The sequence below is a fragment of the Trichosurus vulpecula genome, chromosome 2, assembly GCF_011100635.1.
Source record: "Trichosurus vulpecula isolate mTriVul1 chromosome 2, mTriVul1.pri, whole genome shotgun sequence".
NCBI classification, from domain to species: Eukaryota; Metazoa; Chordata; class Mammalia; order Diprotodontia; family Phalangeridae; genus Trichosurus; species Trichosurus vulpecula.
The window spans coordinates 86,032,756-86,047,613 of NC_050574.1; the positions used below are offsets into that span (position 1 = coordinate 86,032,756).

The 14,858-nt window shown below is 38.5% G+C and overlaps 1 protein-coding gene across 1 annotated transcript; it reads left to right on the plus strand.

Moving 5' to 3' along the window:
- The first annotated feature begins 11,129 nt into the window (after positions 1-11,129).
- LOC118839620 (olfactory receptor 51G2-like) lies at positions 11,130-12,074 on the plus strand. Its single transcript, XM_036747114.1, has one exon. It carries the CDS (start codon positions 11,133-11,135, stop codon positions 12,072-12,074), a length of 942 nt encoding a protein of 313 aa, XP_036603009.1. The 5' UTR covers positions 11,130-11,132.
- Positions 12,075-14,858: the final 2,784 nt, after the last annotated feature.

Genomic DNA, 14,858 nt, shown 5'->3' on the forward strand with positions numbered 1-14,858 from the left:
ATATATATACACACATATATATACATATACATATGTATGCATGTATATACATATATGTGTATATATACATACAGAGAGAGAGGGAGAGAGAGAGAGAGAGGGAGAGAGAAAGAGAGAGAGAGAAATATATGTTTAATTAAACTGAGTTTGTTAACCCCTTAAAGTTGCTTTCCTTAGAAAAGCAGAGCAAAGGACCTGTGTTGACAGGCCTTCCTGTGTGCTGTTGTTGTGGGTCTTAACACAGCCACATTAGCTTCTAGTAACTTTGGTGGTACACTTGTTTGCTTATTAACCCCTAGGTGGAGCAGTAAATAATATTAACTGGGAGTCAGGAAGACCTAAGTTCAAATTCTTCCTGAAAAGCTTTCTAGCTGTGTGATCTTAGACAAGTCACTTAAACCCTGTTTTCCTCAATTTATTCATCTGAAAAATTAGGGCAATAATAGTACCCTCTATCTGAAGTTGTGAAGATCAAATGAGAGAACATACGTATAATGGTTGGCAAATCTGAAAGCACTAGATAAGCTCTGCTATCATCATCATTACTGTCACAATTACTGTTACTATCGCCGTTATTACCTCAAGGGTAGGTAGGTAAAGCAGTGGGTAGAACACTAGGACTGGAGTCAAGAAGACTAATCTTCCAGAGTTCAAACCTGGCTTCAACACTTAACTAGCTGTGTGACCCTGAGCAAGTCACTTAACCCTGTTTGCCTCAATTCCCTCATTTGTAAAATGACTTGGAGAAGGAAATGGCAAACCACTCTAGTGTCTTTGCCAAGAAAACCCAAAATGGGGTAATGAGTGTTGGACATGACTGAAAAAGGACTGAACAAAAATTATTACCTCTCCTTTCAAATATATCTGTGAAATTTAGTTGTCAATCAAATGGTTTTACATTACACCATTTGTTAATTGAAGCAAAATGTTCTTCTTTGATTTTGACTGGCACTTCTAATTAGGGGTAGAACAAAGCTACTTTTATCATTCTAATGTTGACCACCATCCCACCCACCTCCTTTAAGTGAAACTTCAAGTGAAATCCCCTTAGGTAAACTTCAAGTTTATTTAAATATCAAAAGTCCTCCTTAGTTTTGGGGCTTCCAGGGATCTCCCTGAGTTCCTCTCCTGTTGATATGTTCTCTCTCTCTCTCTCTCTCTCTCTCTCTCTCTCTCTCTCTCTGTCTGTCTTTTTTCCAGTTCTTAGCAGTTTAGTCATAGACAAAATAGAGAGTCCTAGGATATTTTCTAGAACAATTATTATTATTATTATTATTTTTACTGTGTTAGCTCCCCAAATTGGTGCAGATAGCCCCTAATTAAATAGGGGCAGATAACCTCAGATTAAAATGTGCAAAAACATCAACCATGATAGTAAGGGAAAAACAGAAGTCAAAGCCAGGACTACCTAAAAGAGATAAACAAAGAAATATAAAGGAGAATGATGGAATCAGGGTTAATGATGCTCTCTGACTTAGTTTAATTAGTTTTTGTCTTTCTTCTCTTCATACTCTCCTTTGAAAATCTTTTTACTTCATGGGTTTCAAATACTACCTCTATACTGATGGGTCTCTCCAACAGTATCCCTTCTCCCAATCTCTCTTCTGAACATCCAACCCATTTCTGCTACTTGTGTTTCCTTGGAAAGTCACTTTTCTTTTCTGGACCTCCATTTTCTCATTTGCAAAATGAGGGGTTTGGACTAGATGGCTAGAGTGCTGGGCCGAGAGTCAGGAGACTCATCTTCCTGAGTTCAAATCTGGCCTGACACATCCTAGCTGTGTGACCTTGGGCAAGTCATCTAACCATGTTTGCTCCAGTTCCTCATCTAAAAAATGAGCTGCAGTAGGAAATAGCAAGCCGCTGCAGAATCTTTGCCAAGAAAACCCCAAATGGAATCATGAAGAGCCAGACACAACTGAAATGACTCAACAACTTGATCTCTATGAGCCTACAATACACCCCCAATTCTTTTTTTAACAACAACAGCAGCAACATGTATATAATGCTTTGTTGTTTGGAAAGTTTTTAATAAATATTATCTCATTTGATCTTAACTGAGAGGTAGGTACTTTTATTATCATCCTCCTGTATAACAAACAGAGGTTAAAGGACTTGCCTAGGGTCACACAGCTAGCTACTGTCTGAGGCCTGCATTTTCTACAAACAACTCTAAATGGATAACTACCAAACAGATTGTTATCTTCTGGCTGGGCACCTGTTCTTCCTTCTCAGTTCATTATTTTTGCCTGTTATAGCTTCACTCATCTGGTCTTAGATATTCACGACTCTGTGGTTATCTTTGACTTATCCAGCTATCTTCATTCACAAAGTCAGTGTACTACTAGAGCCTTTCAAATCCATCACCTCGACATGTCCCAGCTTCTTATTCTTGCCTCATCACTTGTAGTTTTCTTTGGGGCCAATTAGAAACATATACACATTAAGCTATGAAATATCTGGATACAACTCTAATTCCACTTTTCTCTTTTAGTATTCCTTTCTTCGGGCTCAATATCCCTGATTCTTTCAATTTACCCCCCCCCCACATACACACACTGTGCCACTCTACCCCCATATCATACTTTAGATTCCTTTCAATATCCAGACGTCAAGTTGTCAACATTCCTTCTAAAATATGGTTCTCACAATTGAACATAGGATTTCAGATATGAACCTTAATCATAATGACAACCTGAGAAATGGTCATGCATCATAAGCACTTTTGACAAACAAATAAATTTAGTATTTACTTTTTGAGAGGTGATGGGATACCTTGAGCTTTTATGTTTTCTCAAAGATTTCCAATTGACATTACATGGAGCAGTAGGCTTTCTTACTCTAAAAATGTATCCCTGACTGTTCTAGCTAAAGAGTTGGTCTGCGAATACTAGTACAGTCACGACAGCTCCATATGGAAGGTGGTAGAGGCACCTAAGGCTCTCAGCTGCAAGTTATGTTCTGGTCAGTCTGCTCTGACATGATGGTATTCTCTATCAATCAAAAAGAATGCACCATGCTAATGAAACAAATTGACTTTTCAGTATAAGGAAGATGTTTTTAGAAGTTGAGGGTTTTATAGAGAATGTAGGGTTAAAAGAGTGAATGAATGTGTGTGTGTGTGTGTGTGTGTGTGTGAGAGAGCGAGAGAGAGAGAGAGAGAGAGACAACAGGCAGAGCAATACAGAGACAGATAGAGACAGAGAGAGACAACAGGCAGAGCAATACAGAGACAGATAGAGACAGAGAGAGACAACAGGCAGAGCAATACAGAGACAGATAGAGACAGAGAGAGACAACAGGCAGAGCAATACAGAGACAGATAGAGACAGAGAGAGACAACAGGCAGAGCAATACAGAGACAGATAGAGACAGAGAGAGACAACAGGCAGAGCAATACAGAGACAGACAGAGACAGAGAGACAGAGAGATAACAGGCAGAGCAATACAGAGACAGATAGAGACAAACACAGAGACAGAAGGACAGATACAGAGACTGAGGCAGAGTTCTGACAGAATTATGACTCATATAACAGGTGCAAGTTCTCTGTGAAAGTGATAGTGCTATTTTGATGGAGGATTATAAGAAAATAGATAATAAATTTAAAACTCGTGAGGATGTCAGAGACCCTCCAATCAAAGTATCTATCATTTTACAAATGTTAAACTTCATTCCAGTGAGGCCAAGTGGCTTGTCCACAGTACCAGTGGTAATAAGAGTCGGTGGCAGAATTTGAACCCATGTCCAAGTCCAACATCCTAGAGGTGGGGCCACATTCTGTTCCCCAGTGTTTCAATAAGAAAATTCTACATGTGAAAGGCAATTTTCTTAGCCCCATTCAGTTTCACAAGAGAAAAGAGAGAGAGAGAGAGAGAGAGAGAGAGAGAGAGAGAGAGAGAGCAGTATGGCTGAGTAAGAAGAAAGGGGAAGGGAACAAATGTTTTATTAAACATCTCTATGTGACAGACACTGTAAAAGTGTAAGCACTTTACATTCTCTCTCATTATCTCCTCACAAGAATTGTGGGAGGTAGGTGGTATTTTTGCCCTCATTTTAAAGTTGAAGAAATTGAGGCAGACAGACATTATGTGACTTGCTTGAGGTCACACAGCTAACAATTGTCTCACAAATTCAAATTCAGGTCTTCCTAATTTTAGCCTCAATGTTCTACTCACTGTACTGCCTCTGGGATCAGAGGACATGGGTTCAAATCCTGCCTCTGATGCTTGATACCTATGAGACTTTAGACAACTTACTTAAGCTCTCTAACTCTTAGTTACCTCAGTTTGAAAATAAGAGAATTGGACTGGGTGACAAAGCCTCTTTTCCATTTCGAGGTATTTGATGCTCTGAGCCTGTGATTCTTTCACAGCCTCCCGGACCCCTTTTAACTGTGTGTCTGGGACTCCAGCACTTCAAGCCCTTTCATAAGGAATGTTCTGTACCCCAACCCCATCCCTGTACCTGTTGACTTTTTTTTTAAAACATAGAAAAGACAAGGGACCAAGAGACAGACCCCAGGGTGTGGGGTGGTATTAGCTTTCATTAAAGGACTGAAGTCAGATTCTTCAACACTTCAGAAGACAGTCCCTTTAAATATGCCTATTTCATCAAAATATTTATTTCTTTTCTTTATTTTTCTCACAAAGGCAGACTACCCATGCTTCCTATGTAGCCCTAAGGAATTTTTAAGCTACCAGATAATGAATCCATAATCTTTGCCCCTTGATGCATCTCTGAGTTCATTTTAGCCAAGAAAGCCATCTTTGTGCTCAAATTTTAGGGAAAAAAAAAAAAAAACAAAAAACGTGTGATTCTTTGAGTTCTTAGGGACTTGAAGCCATTTTCTGGGGACAGGTTGAAATTCCTTCTTCTTTCAAAGCTGCCTGAAAAAGTTGAGGTCCTGGGTCAGGTTCTGGCCCTGAGGGACAGTAGAGTCCCTTAAGGGACAGATGATTCTTTCCCTTGAACTGATTGGATAAAGGATGGATATTTTCAAGGCACAAATAGTGTTGCCCCCCAACTCCAGAGCAACTGATGGATAGGAATCCATATGTATTGAGAAGCTGTTGAGACGTTTGGTGATCTCAATCCCTGCTACCTGTAATGTCTTATTTCATCAGGATTTTTTTTTTCAGATCACTATGTATACAGTTGCCCCCTTAACTTGCTTCTGCCCCAGCAATAGTCACTAGCTATAGGGTTGGAAATTTGTAGAGATGTAGAGGCAGGCTTTTAATACTGAGAAAAGAAGAAAAATTTGAAAGAGGACTCTGAGCCAAGGCAGACAGAAGAACCCATGGATCATGTGGATAAATATTCACTGCTTACCACGGTAACCACTCCATGTACAGAGTGCTCATAGGGTAAAAAGCTAGTGGTCATTTAAGGAGGAACCCAACAGGAAAGTTATTTGAGTGATCCTGACAGTGACTGAGACTGAAAAAAAAAGGGGGGGGGGTAAAAATGTTACCAAGAACTGATTTTTAAACTCTAGGTCCTTAGCCAGTGTTCTCATACATCTAGTTTTGAGGAGGGTTCATTCTGCCTAGGCAAGTAGCAGGGATGAAAATTAGTTGATGGATATGTAGTGAGAAAGGAATATGAAAGGATGTGGATGTTTGCATGAAAGAAATCTACTTACTGTCTGTTGGGTAGAAATATGTGATGACTAAATTCTGTGATGTGAGTTTCTTCTTTGGGAAGGAAATGGGTTGGAAGAGAGTCTGAATAATGGTGTTATTTTCTGAAGGTTCCCAACCCTATCCCCGCCAGGAGTGGAGGAGAAGACTAGGTGCTCTCTATCTCCACTGAGGAAAAGGCCCACAAATACTTCCACATGTCCCTGTTATGGGTATTTGTCAAATAGTAAGCAGTTTAGGTCAGATATATAAATCAATATGGTTTTAGACTTCTTGAAGCCACTCTAGAGTGGTTCCATTTGAGTACCAGGCTGTGGGGAGGAGGGGAATATGATTCTTCTGTCCTTTCGTGCCCACAATAACTAGATTTAGAGTCAACCAGCTTTGAATATGTGCAAGCTTCCTAGTCAGTGGATCAACTAACACTGAAGAAAACATAAGTAAAAATTAGATGAACCTCTCATGTCCCCTCTACAATTCAGTTGGGAATTCAAGATTAGTAGAAACAGAATAATAAAGGCTATACTGTAATACGAATTAATGAAAAACATTTTGTGTGTTATTAAGCATACTGTATGTTATTAAGCATGTTAAGTGTTATTAAAAAGTAGGTTCCAGGTACTGTGCTAGAAAGAAAATAAGCTTTGCTCTCATGGAGCTCACCTTCTCTCTGGAATAGACAAAGCATGTAGAAGAGTCCAGAATAAGGTGAACAGAAAAGTCCAGAGGTTATAAAGGACCATAGCACTGTCTGCCCCTAAAGCAGTAGCCTGTTACCATAGGGAATCAGGTTAGAAGAGCGGACTCCTTTGGCAAGGTTGGGGATGGGGTTTAGTGTCCAGAGGAGGAAGTTTGGGGATGTGCTCTCCAATGGGAGGAGAGGGAAGCTGGGTATTTTCAGAGGTCCATTTTTGCCTTGGCTCTGAGGTCTGTAGCTTCCAGGAAGGAGATAGCAACAGTCTATCCTCTCCTGTTCAACAGTCCTCCCTAATTCAAAACTCCTTTCTCTCAGTCAGGACCTACACCTTTTCTTAGAATGATCAGTCCCAATTAAATCATTCTTCTCAGCTTCCTTTTGACAACTTAAGTCTTAAGGTAATTGAATGGCTATGAACAATGGTGTGATTATCATTTTTGTACTAGGATTAAGTTCATTATGCCCCTCATTGTACACAGTACACCCCCTTATATAGAGGAATGATAAGAGTGACATTATAATATGAATGAATGAATGAATGAATGAAGAGTTAAATACTTCTCATCAGACGTCACCAACAAATATTTTTAAACCACCTACTCGGGTACTGTACTAAGCACGGAGGATACAAAGAAAGGCAAAAACAAAAAAATATTCCTGCTCTCCAAGAGCTCACAGTCTAATGGGGGAGAAAACTTGTAAACAAATATGCTCTATCACGATAAAGACAGGATAAGTTCGAGACAACTGATAGAAAGGAAGGCATAAAATTTAAAGGTTCTTGAAGAACGTGAGACTTTAGCTGAGATTTGAAGGAAGTGATGCAAGGTCTTATGTCTAGCCTGTGAAGAAATAATCACAGATTCTGGATAAGGGGGAGTTGTGATGAAGGAAAAAATGTATTTTTGTTTGTTTATTTGTTTTAGAGTATTCCACTACTAAAGACTGACTTGCAGACAGCACTTAGATGAATGCTCTGGGTAGGGGGAGTCAAGCTAGAGTTTTCAATTCCTGCAGATTCCATAAGCAAGGATGTTACACAGCAGATTTTGAGGTTTCTGTTTAGATATTTGCTCAAAGTTCTAAACTAATACTGCTCTGAAAATGTCTCTTCATTCCATCTTTATCCATGTGGTTTTCTAATGTTTAGAGTCCCCTAATATAGAATCTAGGTCTAAAGTCACTAGCTCTATAGGACACCTAAACCACAGAAGGGATGAAGAAAAGTTGGGTATCATTTTATGCTGGTATATTCACTTTTAATATATTCATTTATAATTTCTTTAAAGAGTTCTAGAATTTGGCCACATTTTGAAATCAGTTCTACTAGCTCTAGTTTACAGACTCCATTATCTTCCTCTTTTGAAAATGTGGACATTCTATTCTCCCTTCTCTAGGCCTACAGGACTTTTGCCACAAACTTTCAAAAATCACTGACAGCAGCTTGGGAAATCACATCTACCTAGTTTTTTGTTTGTTTGTTTTCCTTCTACTCAAGGATGTTGTTTCAAGTCAGGTGACTTGAATTCATTAAGACTGGGCACACAGAGTTCTCTCTTATGAATATTGCCTTACCTTATCAACACCCTATTTGTGCTTTTTAGTTCTAGGAACAAAACGTTCAAAGTTAGACTAAAATGCCCTAAAGGGTAGTGATTTCTCAATAGCAAGGTCTTCAAGCTAGTGTTCTACACTTAACAGCTACTGAGGAGATATCAGTAATTTCTCAGTTACTATACCTATTTTTTGTTTGGATTTGTTTTGTTTGGATTAAATACTTTTTGAAGTCCTTTCCTGTTCTGAGTTGGTGTGATTCTCTGAAAAATTAATAGCATCCTATGTAAGGGTTGTTGTCCAGAACTGAAGTAAATCAGACTTTCTGGGGGTAGAGGTGACCACACCTCCAATACCATACAGAAAAAAGAGAAAAAAGTATGAAAATACATAAAGAGAAGTCTAGTCAATAGTCTGAATTGCTTTTATTTATGGCTTCAGTAATAAATGTGCTAAAGCCGGCTCCTGCTCTTAAGAGTTGATTGTTGAATTTTCAGCATAAGCATTTAAAATTTGATATTTGGTAAACACTATGGATCAGAGCTTGATTTCTTGTTTTGTTGATTGTTTAGACTTAACAAAGTGAAGGAGAAAAAGTCAATAATGCAGAATCAACTTAAAAGTATTTCATGTAAACTTTCATGATTTTTCTTTTTTTTGGGGGGGGGAGCCAGATGTAAAACATTTACCAGCACAACCCTAATTTCAGGATAGAAGTGGGAGGTTAGCACATAGAAGACAGTCTTAGGATTTCATTGGTATTGGTAATGGTTTATTGGGGTGGGTGAGTAGGAAGAGTTGCATTTGTGTATGTGCGATCAGATCAGAAATTTCATTGATATAGGGGCTTCCCAGTAAGAAAACTTCCTCTCTCAATACATATCTGAACTGATCTGCTACATATAGTTTTAGAGAGTTGTTGGAGGTCAATGAGATGTTAAGTAACTTACCCAGACCCACAAAGCCAGTATGCATTGAAGTTTGAACCAAGATTGTTTCTCAAGACCAGCTGTATTTTGGTGGGTGAAACAGAAAATACTATAGTATCATTGTGGTCAATTTCAAAAGTGAAAAAAAAAATTGTACTCAATCATATTTCAAGGAGATTTTACATGCACATATGTATTTAGTCTCCATCTATACAAGCCTCTTGGTCTTCCTGTCAGGGAGTAATCTGTGAGAGTAGAAATCTCAGGAATATTAATTTATTCACAGTCATTAGAGTTGGAAAGTAGCTGGATATCTAATAATTCACTCTCCTCTTTCTACTGATAAAGAAAGTAAGGTCCAGAAAGATGAAGTGATTTATTCAAGAGTACACAAGTGAGGACCCAGGGACTTTAACACCAAATTAGTGCTCAGTCCCTATACCATGCCAGTTTACCCACTAACCTTGTATGACTATGGGCTGTGGGAGTGAGTGGGTATCACAACATAAATGGATTTAAAATGCTATGGGAATTTTTGTGTTGATGTCTAACCCCAAGTTTTATTGCCTATTGCATCCACAAATGTCTTTCTAGGACATTTTCTTTCCTCCTCTTTTGCCATAAAGCAATGGCAAGAAGAGGGCAGTGAACTGACAATTTTCTTCAAAACATTTCATTCTTTAATATCTTATTTCTGTACCAATTCTTCTACCAGGCGATAACTGTATTTTCATACTGCACAATGCCTAGCAATGTGCTACATTATTATAAGAGGATCAGGATATGTATGTATATATGTATGTATGCATGCATCTATTTATGAAAACTGTATATATAGATACATGTATGTAGATACATATAGAAAGATAGATAGCAGGTAGGTGGCACAGTGGATAGTAGGCTAGGCCTGAGTTCAGAAAGACTCATCTTCCTAAGTTCAAATCTTACAGAGTTACTAGCTGTTTGACTCTGGGTAAGTCACTTAACCCTATTTGCCTCAGTTTCTCATCTATAAAGTAGCTAGAGAAGGAAATGGCAAACCACTCCAGTGTCTTTGCCAAGAAAAACCCAAATAGTGTCATGAAGTGTTGGACACTACTGAAAATGACTGAACAACCACAAAATATTTATACACATAAACACACACTCACATATATATGTATATATATATATATATACATACATGTACATATATACATATACACATACATACATAGCTAGATACTGTATATATATGTATTAGGAGGGCAGAGTTTATAATCTCAAAGAGGATCATATATATGTCTGAAAGGTTCGGAACCGCTGGATATAAGAAACTCTCAAAGTAGGAGGCAGAAGAATCAAAGCATATATTTAGTCTCCACAGTAACCAACCCATGAACCAGCATCCCCATTTTGACATATTGATCAAAAGCTTCCAGGCCCAATAAGTACGCCTTACAAGAGTAACTAGGAGGCTACAGAGAAGCATGATGGTGTAAAGCAAAATCATGCTTCCCCCTCTATGGTAAAAAGATTACCCACTGGCCTCAAGTCCTTGTTCAGCTTCCTCCTGTAGGTCAGCTCTGCTACTGGCAGCTCCTGCTTCAGCTTCGGCTGTGGCTGTAGCTGTAGCAGCCTCTGGCTCCAACGGAAGATGTTTTTAACCATCCGGCTTCTGCGGGGCTGTAAGGTACGCCAGGGGAAAGCACAGGTTCTTTCAATCTGCTTAAGCAAGGTGAAGGGGTTGACTGGGAAAGCACAGGTTCTTTCGATCAGCTTAAGCAAGGGAAGCAAGGTGAAGGGGCCAACAAGCTTACCCCAGTCCAACATACAAACAGCATTCAGTTCAGGGGAAAAAGCCAAACTAGTCAAGGGCACTTGTTGACTAAGTGCTAAGGAGCCCATTTTTGGTTACCAACACACTTGGTACACTACTGAAAATGACTGAACAACCACAAAATATGTATACACATAAACACACACTCACATATATATGTGTATATATATATATATACACATACATGTACATATATACATATACACATACATACATAGCTAGATACTGTATATATATTATATATATTTATATATATAAATATATATGCAGAGAGAAAGACACACATGCACACAGAAAGAGAAGGCAGGAGATACAAATATGGAGATAGAGATATTTGATGGTATTGATGATGATGATGTTGATGATAAGTATGATGATTATAAATCATGATAGTGATTGTCCACTATACGCACTGGTGATCAGTGAGTAGAGACTTAGTAATATTTGTTCTTCTTTCATTCCAGGGAAGGAATCTATCCCAGTGAGCATCATGTCTGTCTTCAATTCCTCTGTCCTCTATCCTAGGTTTCTTTTAACAGGTTTCCCAGGGTTGGAGGCCATGTATGGTTTGATCTCCATTCCCATCTGCCTGGTCTACATTATTTCCATTGCAGGAAATACCACTATTCTCTTCATCATTCAGACCGATCCCTCACTCCACCAGCCCATGTACTACTTTTTGTCAATGTTGGCCCTGACAGACCTGGGTTTATCTACTACTACATTGCCTACTATGCTGAGTGTCTTCTGGTTCCATGCCCGGGAGATCCCTTTCAATGCCTGCTTGATTCAGATGTACTTCATCCATGTGTTCTCCATCATTGAGTCTGCTGTGTTGTTGGCCATGGCATTTGACCGTTTTGTGGCCATCCGTGAACCCTTGCGCTATTCAACTATCCTCACCAATGGGGTAATTATTGGGATTGGGCTGGCTATTGCTGGAAGGGCACTGACTTTAGTCTTTCCAGCCTCTTTCCTCTTGAAAAGGCTGCAATATCAACCCATCAATGCCCTCTCTTACTCCTTTTGTCTGCACCAGGACCTCATTAAGATGACGGTATCCAGTCGGAGGATTAGCAGTATCTATGGCTTAATGGTGGTCATCTTCTCCATGGGACTAGACTCAATATTGCTTCTTCTGTCCTATATACTCATCCTGGCCACAGTGCTGAGCATTGCTTCTAAGTCAGAGCGTGTTAAAGCCCTAAACACCTGTATCTCCCATATCTGTGCTGTGCTTACCTTCTACACACCCATGATTGGGTTGTCTATGATCCGTCGCTATGGACAGAATGCTTCCCCAATAGTTCATGTGCTGATGGCCAATGTCTACCTTCTTGTTCCTCCACTCATGAACCCTGTTGTATATAGTGTCAAGACCAAGCAGATTCGCCAGCGCATCCTCAAGAAGTTAAAAAAGCAAAATGGATAGGGGGACCCAAAAAATTCCTTCCTCAGTAGTACTAATTATGCCTTACCTTAGTATAGCATTTAATCCCCCACCTCCCAAAGTTTGAAAAAGTGCACTATCATTGATAGTGAATGATGGAAATTGTGGACTCTAGATGTACGAAGTTGAAACTGAGATATATGCCTGGATTTAAAAGTAACATGGTTGTAGTCCTAACTCCAATTTCCATTTAAACAAAAGTTATATTAAGGTAATAATATTGGGTTTCATAAGAAATCAATTACTTTGCAACTTTTCCCATTCATTTGGCCTTTTCGGTCCTACCCATTCCCTTCTGTTTCTAGTTAACAAGTCAAGTCAAGTCAACAAGCACTTACCTAGTGCCTACTATATGCCAGGCACTATACTAAATGCTAGGAATACAAAGGAAGAAAAAATAACACCTCTCAACTCAAGTGTAATGGGGGAGACAACATGAAAACAGTGATGTACAAACAAGATATCTGCAGGATAAGTAGGAGGCAAGGGATGGTGGGAAGACACAAATATTAGTGGGGATCAGAAAGAACTTTTTGTACAAAGTGATCTTTTAGCTGGAACTTGAAAGAAACCATAGAATCCAGGAGACAGAAATGAGATGGAGAGAATTTTAAGCATTAGAGACAACCAATAAAAATGTACACAGAGTTGGGAAATGGATTTTCTTGGGCAAGGAACAGCAACTAAACCAGTATCATTGGATTAGAGAAGATGAGGAGGGGAATAAGGTCTAAAAAGCCTAGAAAGAAGAAAGGGAAAAAGTTATACTTTGAATTCCAAACAGAGGAACTTATATTTGATCATAGAACTTATAGAAAGTCACTGGCTAGAGAGCAATTATTAAAAAGAGAATGATGTAGTCAGACCAGTGCTTCAGGAAGATCAGATTGAAAGCTGAGAGATGTATGGGAGATGGGGAGACCTAAGGCAGGGAATTTAACCATTAGGTTATTTCATTAGTCCAGTCTTGAGGTGATGAGTGCCTGTACCAAAGAGGGATACTGTTGGAGGAAGAAATGGGATATATTATGATGAAAATCTAAAGAAGCACCCAGTAATTTAAATAGAGAGTAGGTGCTTAAGTAATGTTTATTGAGTTAAATCAAAAGGAATTGCTCTGAGAAGAAGTTAGGAAACTATTTCATTCTTTATTTATTTATTTATTTGGGGAAGTGGAGAAGACTTGAGATGGGAGAAAACCAGGTAGAAGATAAGCAAATAACAGCCATGGAACAAGTGGATTAGTCTTTGCAGTTTCTAGAAAGCTTGGGAATTAGTACAAAAAGAAGTCTTCGGCTCTAAGTCAGGAAAATGGCTCCCTGAGAGAGCAGGGAAGGGGAAATGTTGGGTATGCTGGGAAAGGAGAGAGAGGAAAGGCTGAATATCAAGATTTCAGGGTGGGCAGATTACAATAGAGTAAATGCAAACCTCTCTCTAACATCTGCACAGCTAGCATTACTTTTTGTGGTATACTATAACTGATAACAAAGTAGAAGCCCCATCAAACAGGTAGTTCGTGTATGAATGTAGTGGAATACTTATTGTGCCATAACCAACAATGGATGTAAAGAACTCAGCAAAGAATGGGAAGAATTATAAGAACTCATAGAGAAGGAAGAAATAGAAACCAGGTGAATAATGCACATGACTACAAGAAAAGTGGAAATAACTAAAAAATGAAACCGCATGCTATATAATTTTGAAAATCAAGTTTAGCCCAGGGGGAAAAATGTTTCAGGAAATATGTCTTTCTCCCCTCTTTGCAGAGGCCTCAGCAAGCCCTCACATCAGAGGTGCTAGTCCTCCTGGAACACCCTATGTTTGCATGTTGTCTGCCCTATTAGATTGTAAACTCTTTGAGGGAAGAGACTTTTGTTGTTGTTGTTGTTTTCTTTTGTTTGTTCCCTTTTTGTATCTCCAGGGCTTGGCAAATAGAAGTGCCTAATGAATGAATATTGACTGAATGATTTTGATGCTGCCATCTTCATAAGCCATTTTGCTGGTGAAGTAATCCTCATTAACCATTTAAGAAGCTGCCACCTTCACAACTTGATACAAGACCATAGGTCTCTGTACTGCCCATTAAGTTGGTAGAGACTGAACTGAGAAGCAGAGCTAAGGAATCACAACATCTTTGTCTCCTTGCTCCTGAGATCTCAGCTAAATATGCATATACCAACAAACAAACAAACACAAACAAATAAGTAAATAAATGAATGAATAAATAAATAATTAAATGAATAAATACATAAGTAAATAACTAAATGGATAAATAAATGAATGAATGAATAAATAAGTGCACAAGCAAGCAAAAATATATATTTATATATGTATATAAAGACATAGACAAATATATATGTATACACATACAACCACACAGAACACAACATATATATGTCTGCATGTATACATATGCACACATATACATTCATACACACATACATACATATAATACATACATATACATGAATTAGATTACATTAGGATATATAAATTCTGTGCTATTCTTTTTTTCTGGAGTGGCAGTTTGTATAACACACAAAAAAAATTTAGTGAATTGCTAAGTGATAGAAAATAATAAGTAGGGTGATTTGCTTAAATCTCTTTTACTTTTTGACTTCAATCAATCCCAAAATAATGTTATTTTCCTATCAAGAAAGGATTTGGATTTTTGGACACAACCTTAAACATAAGAATGTAGAGCACTTTGCCAGGAATGGACTACACCTTTATACCTAACAAGAGCTAGTAAAACTGTTTGCCTGG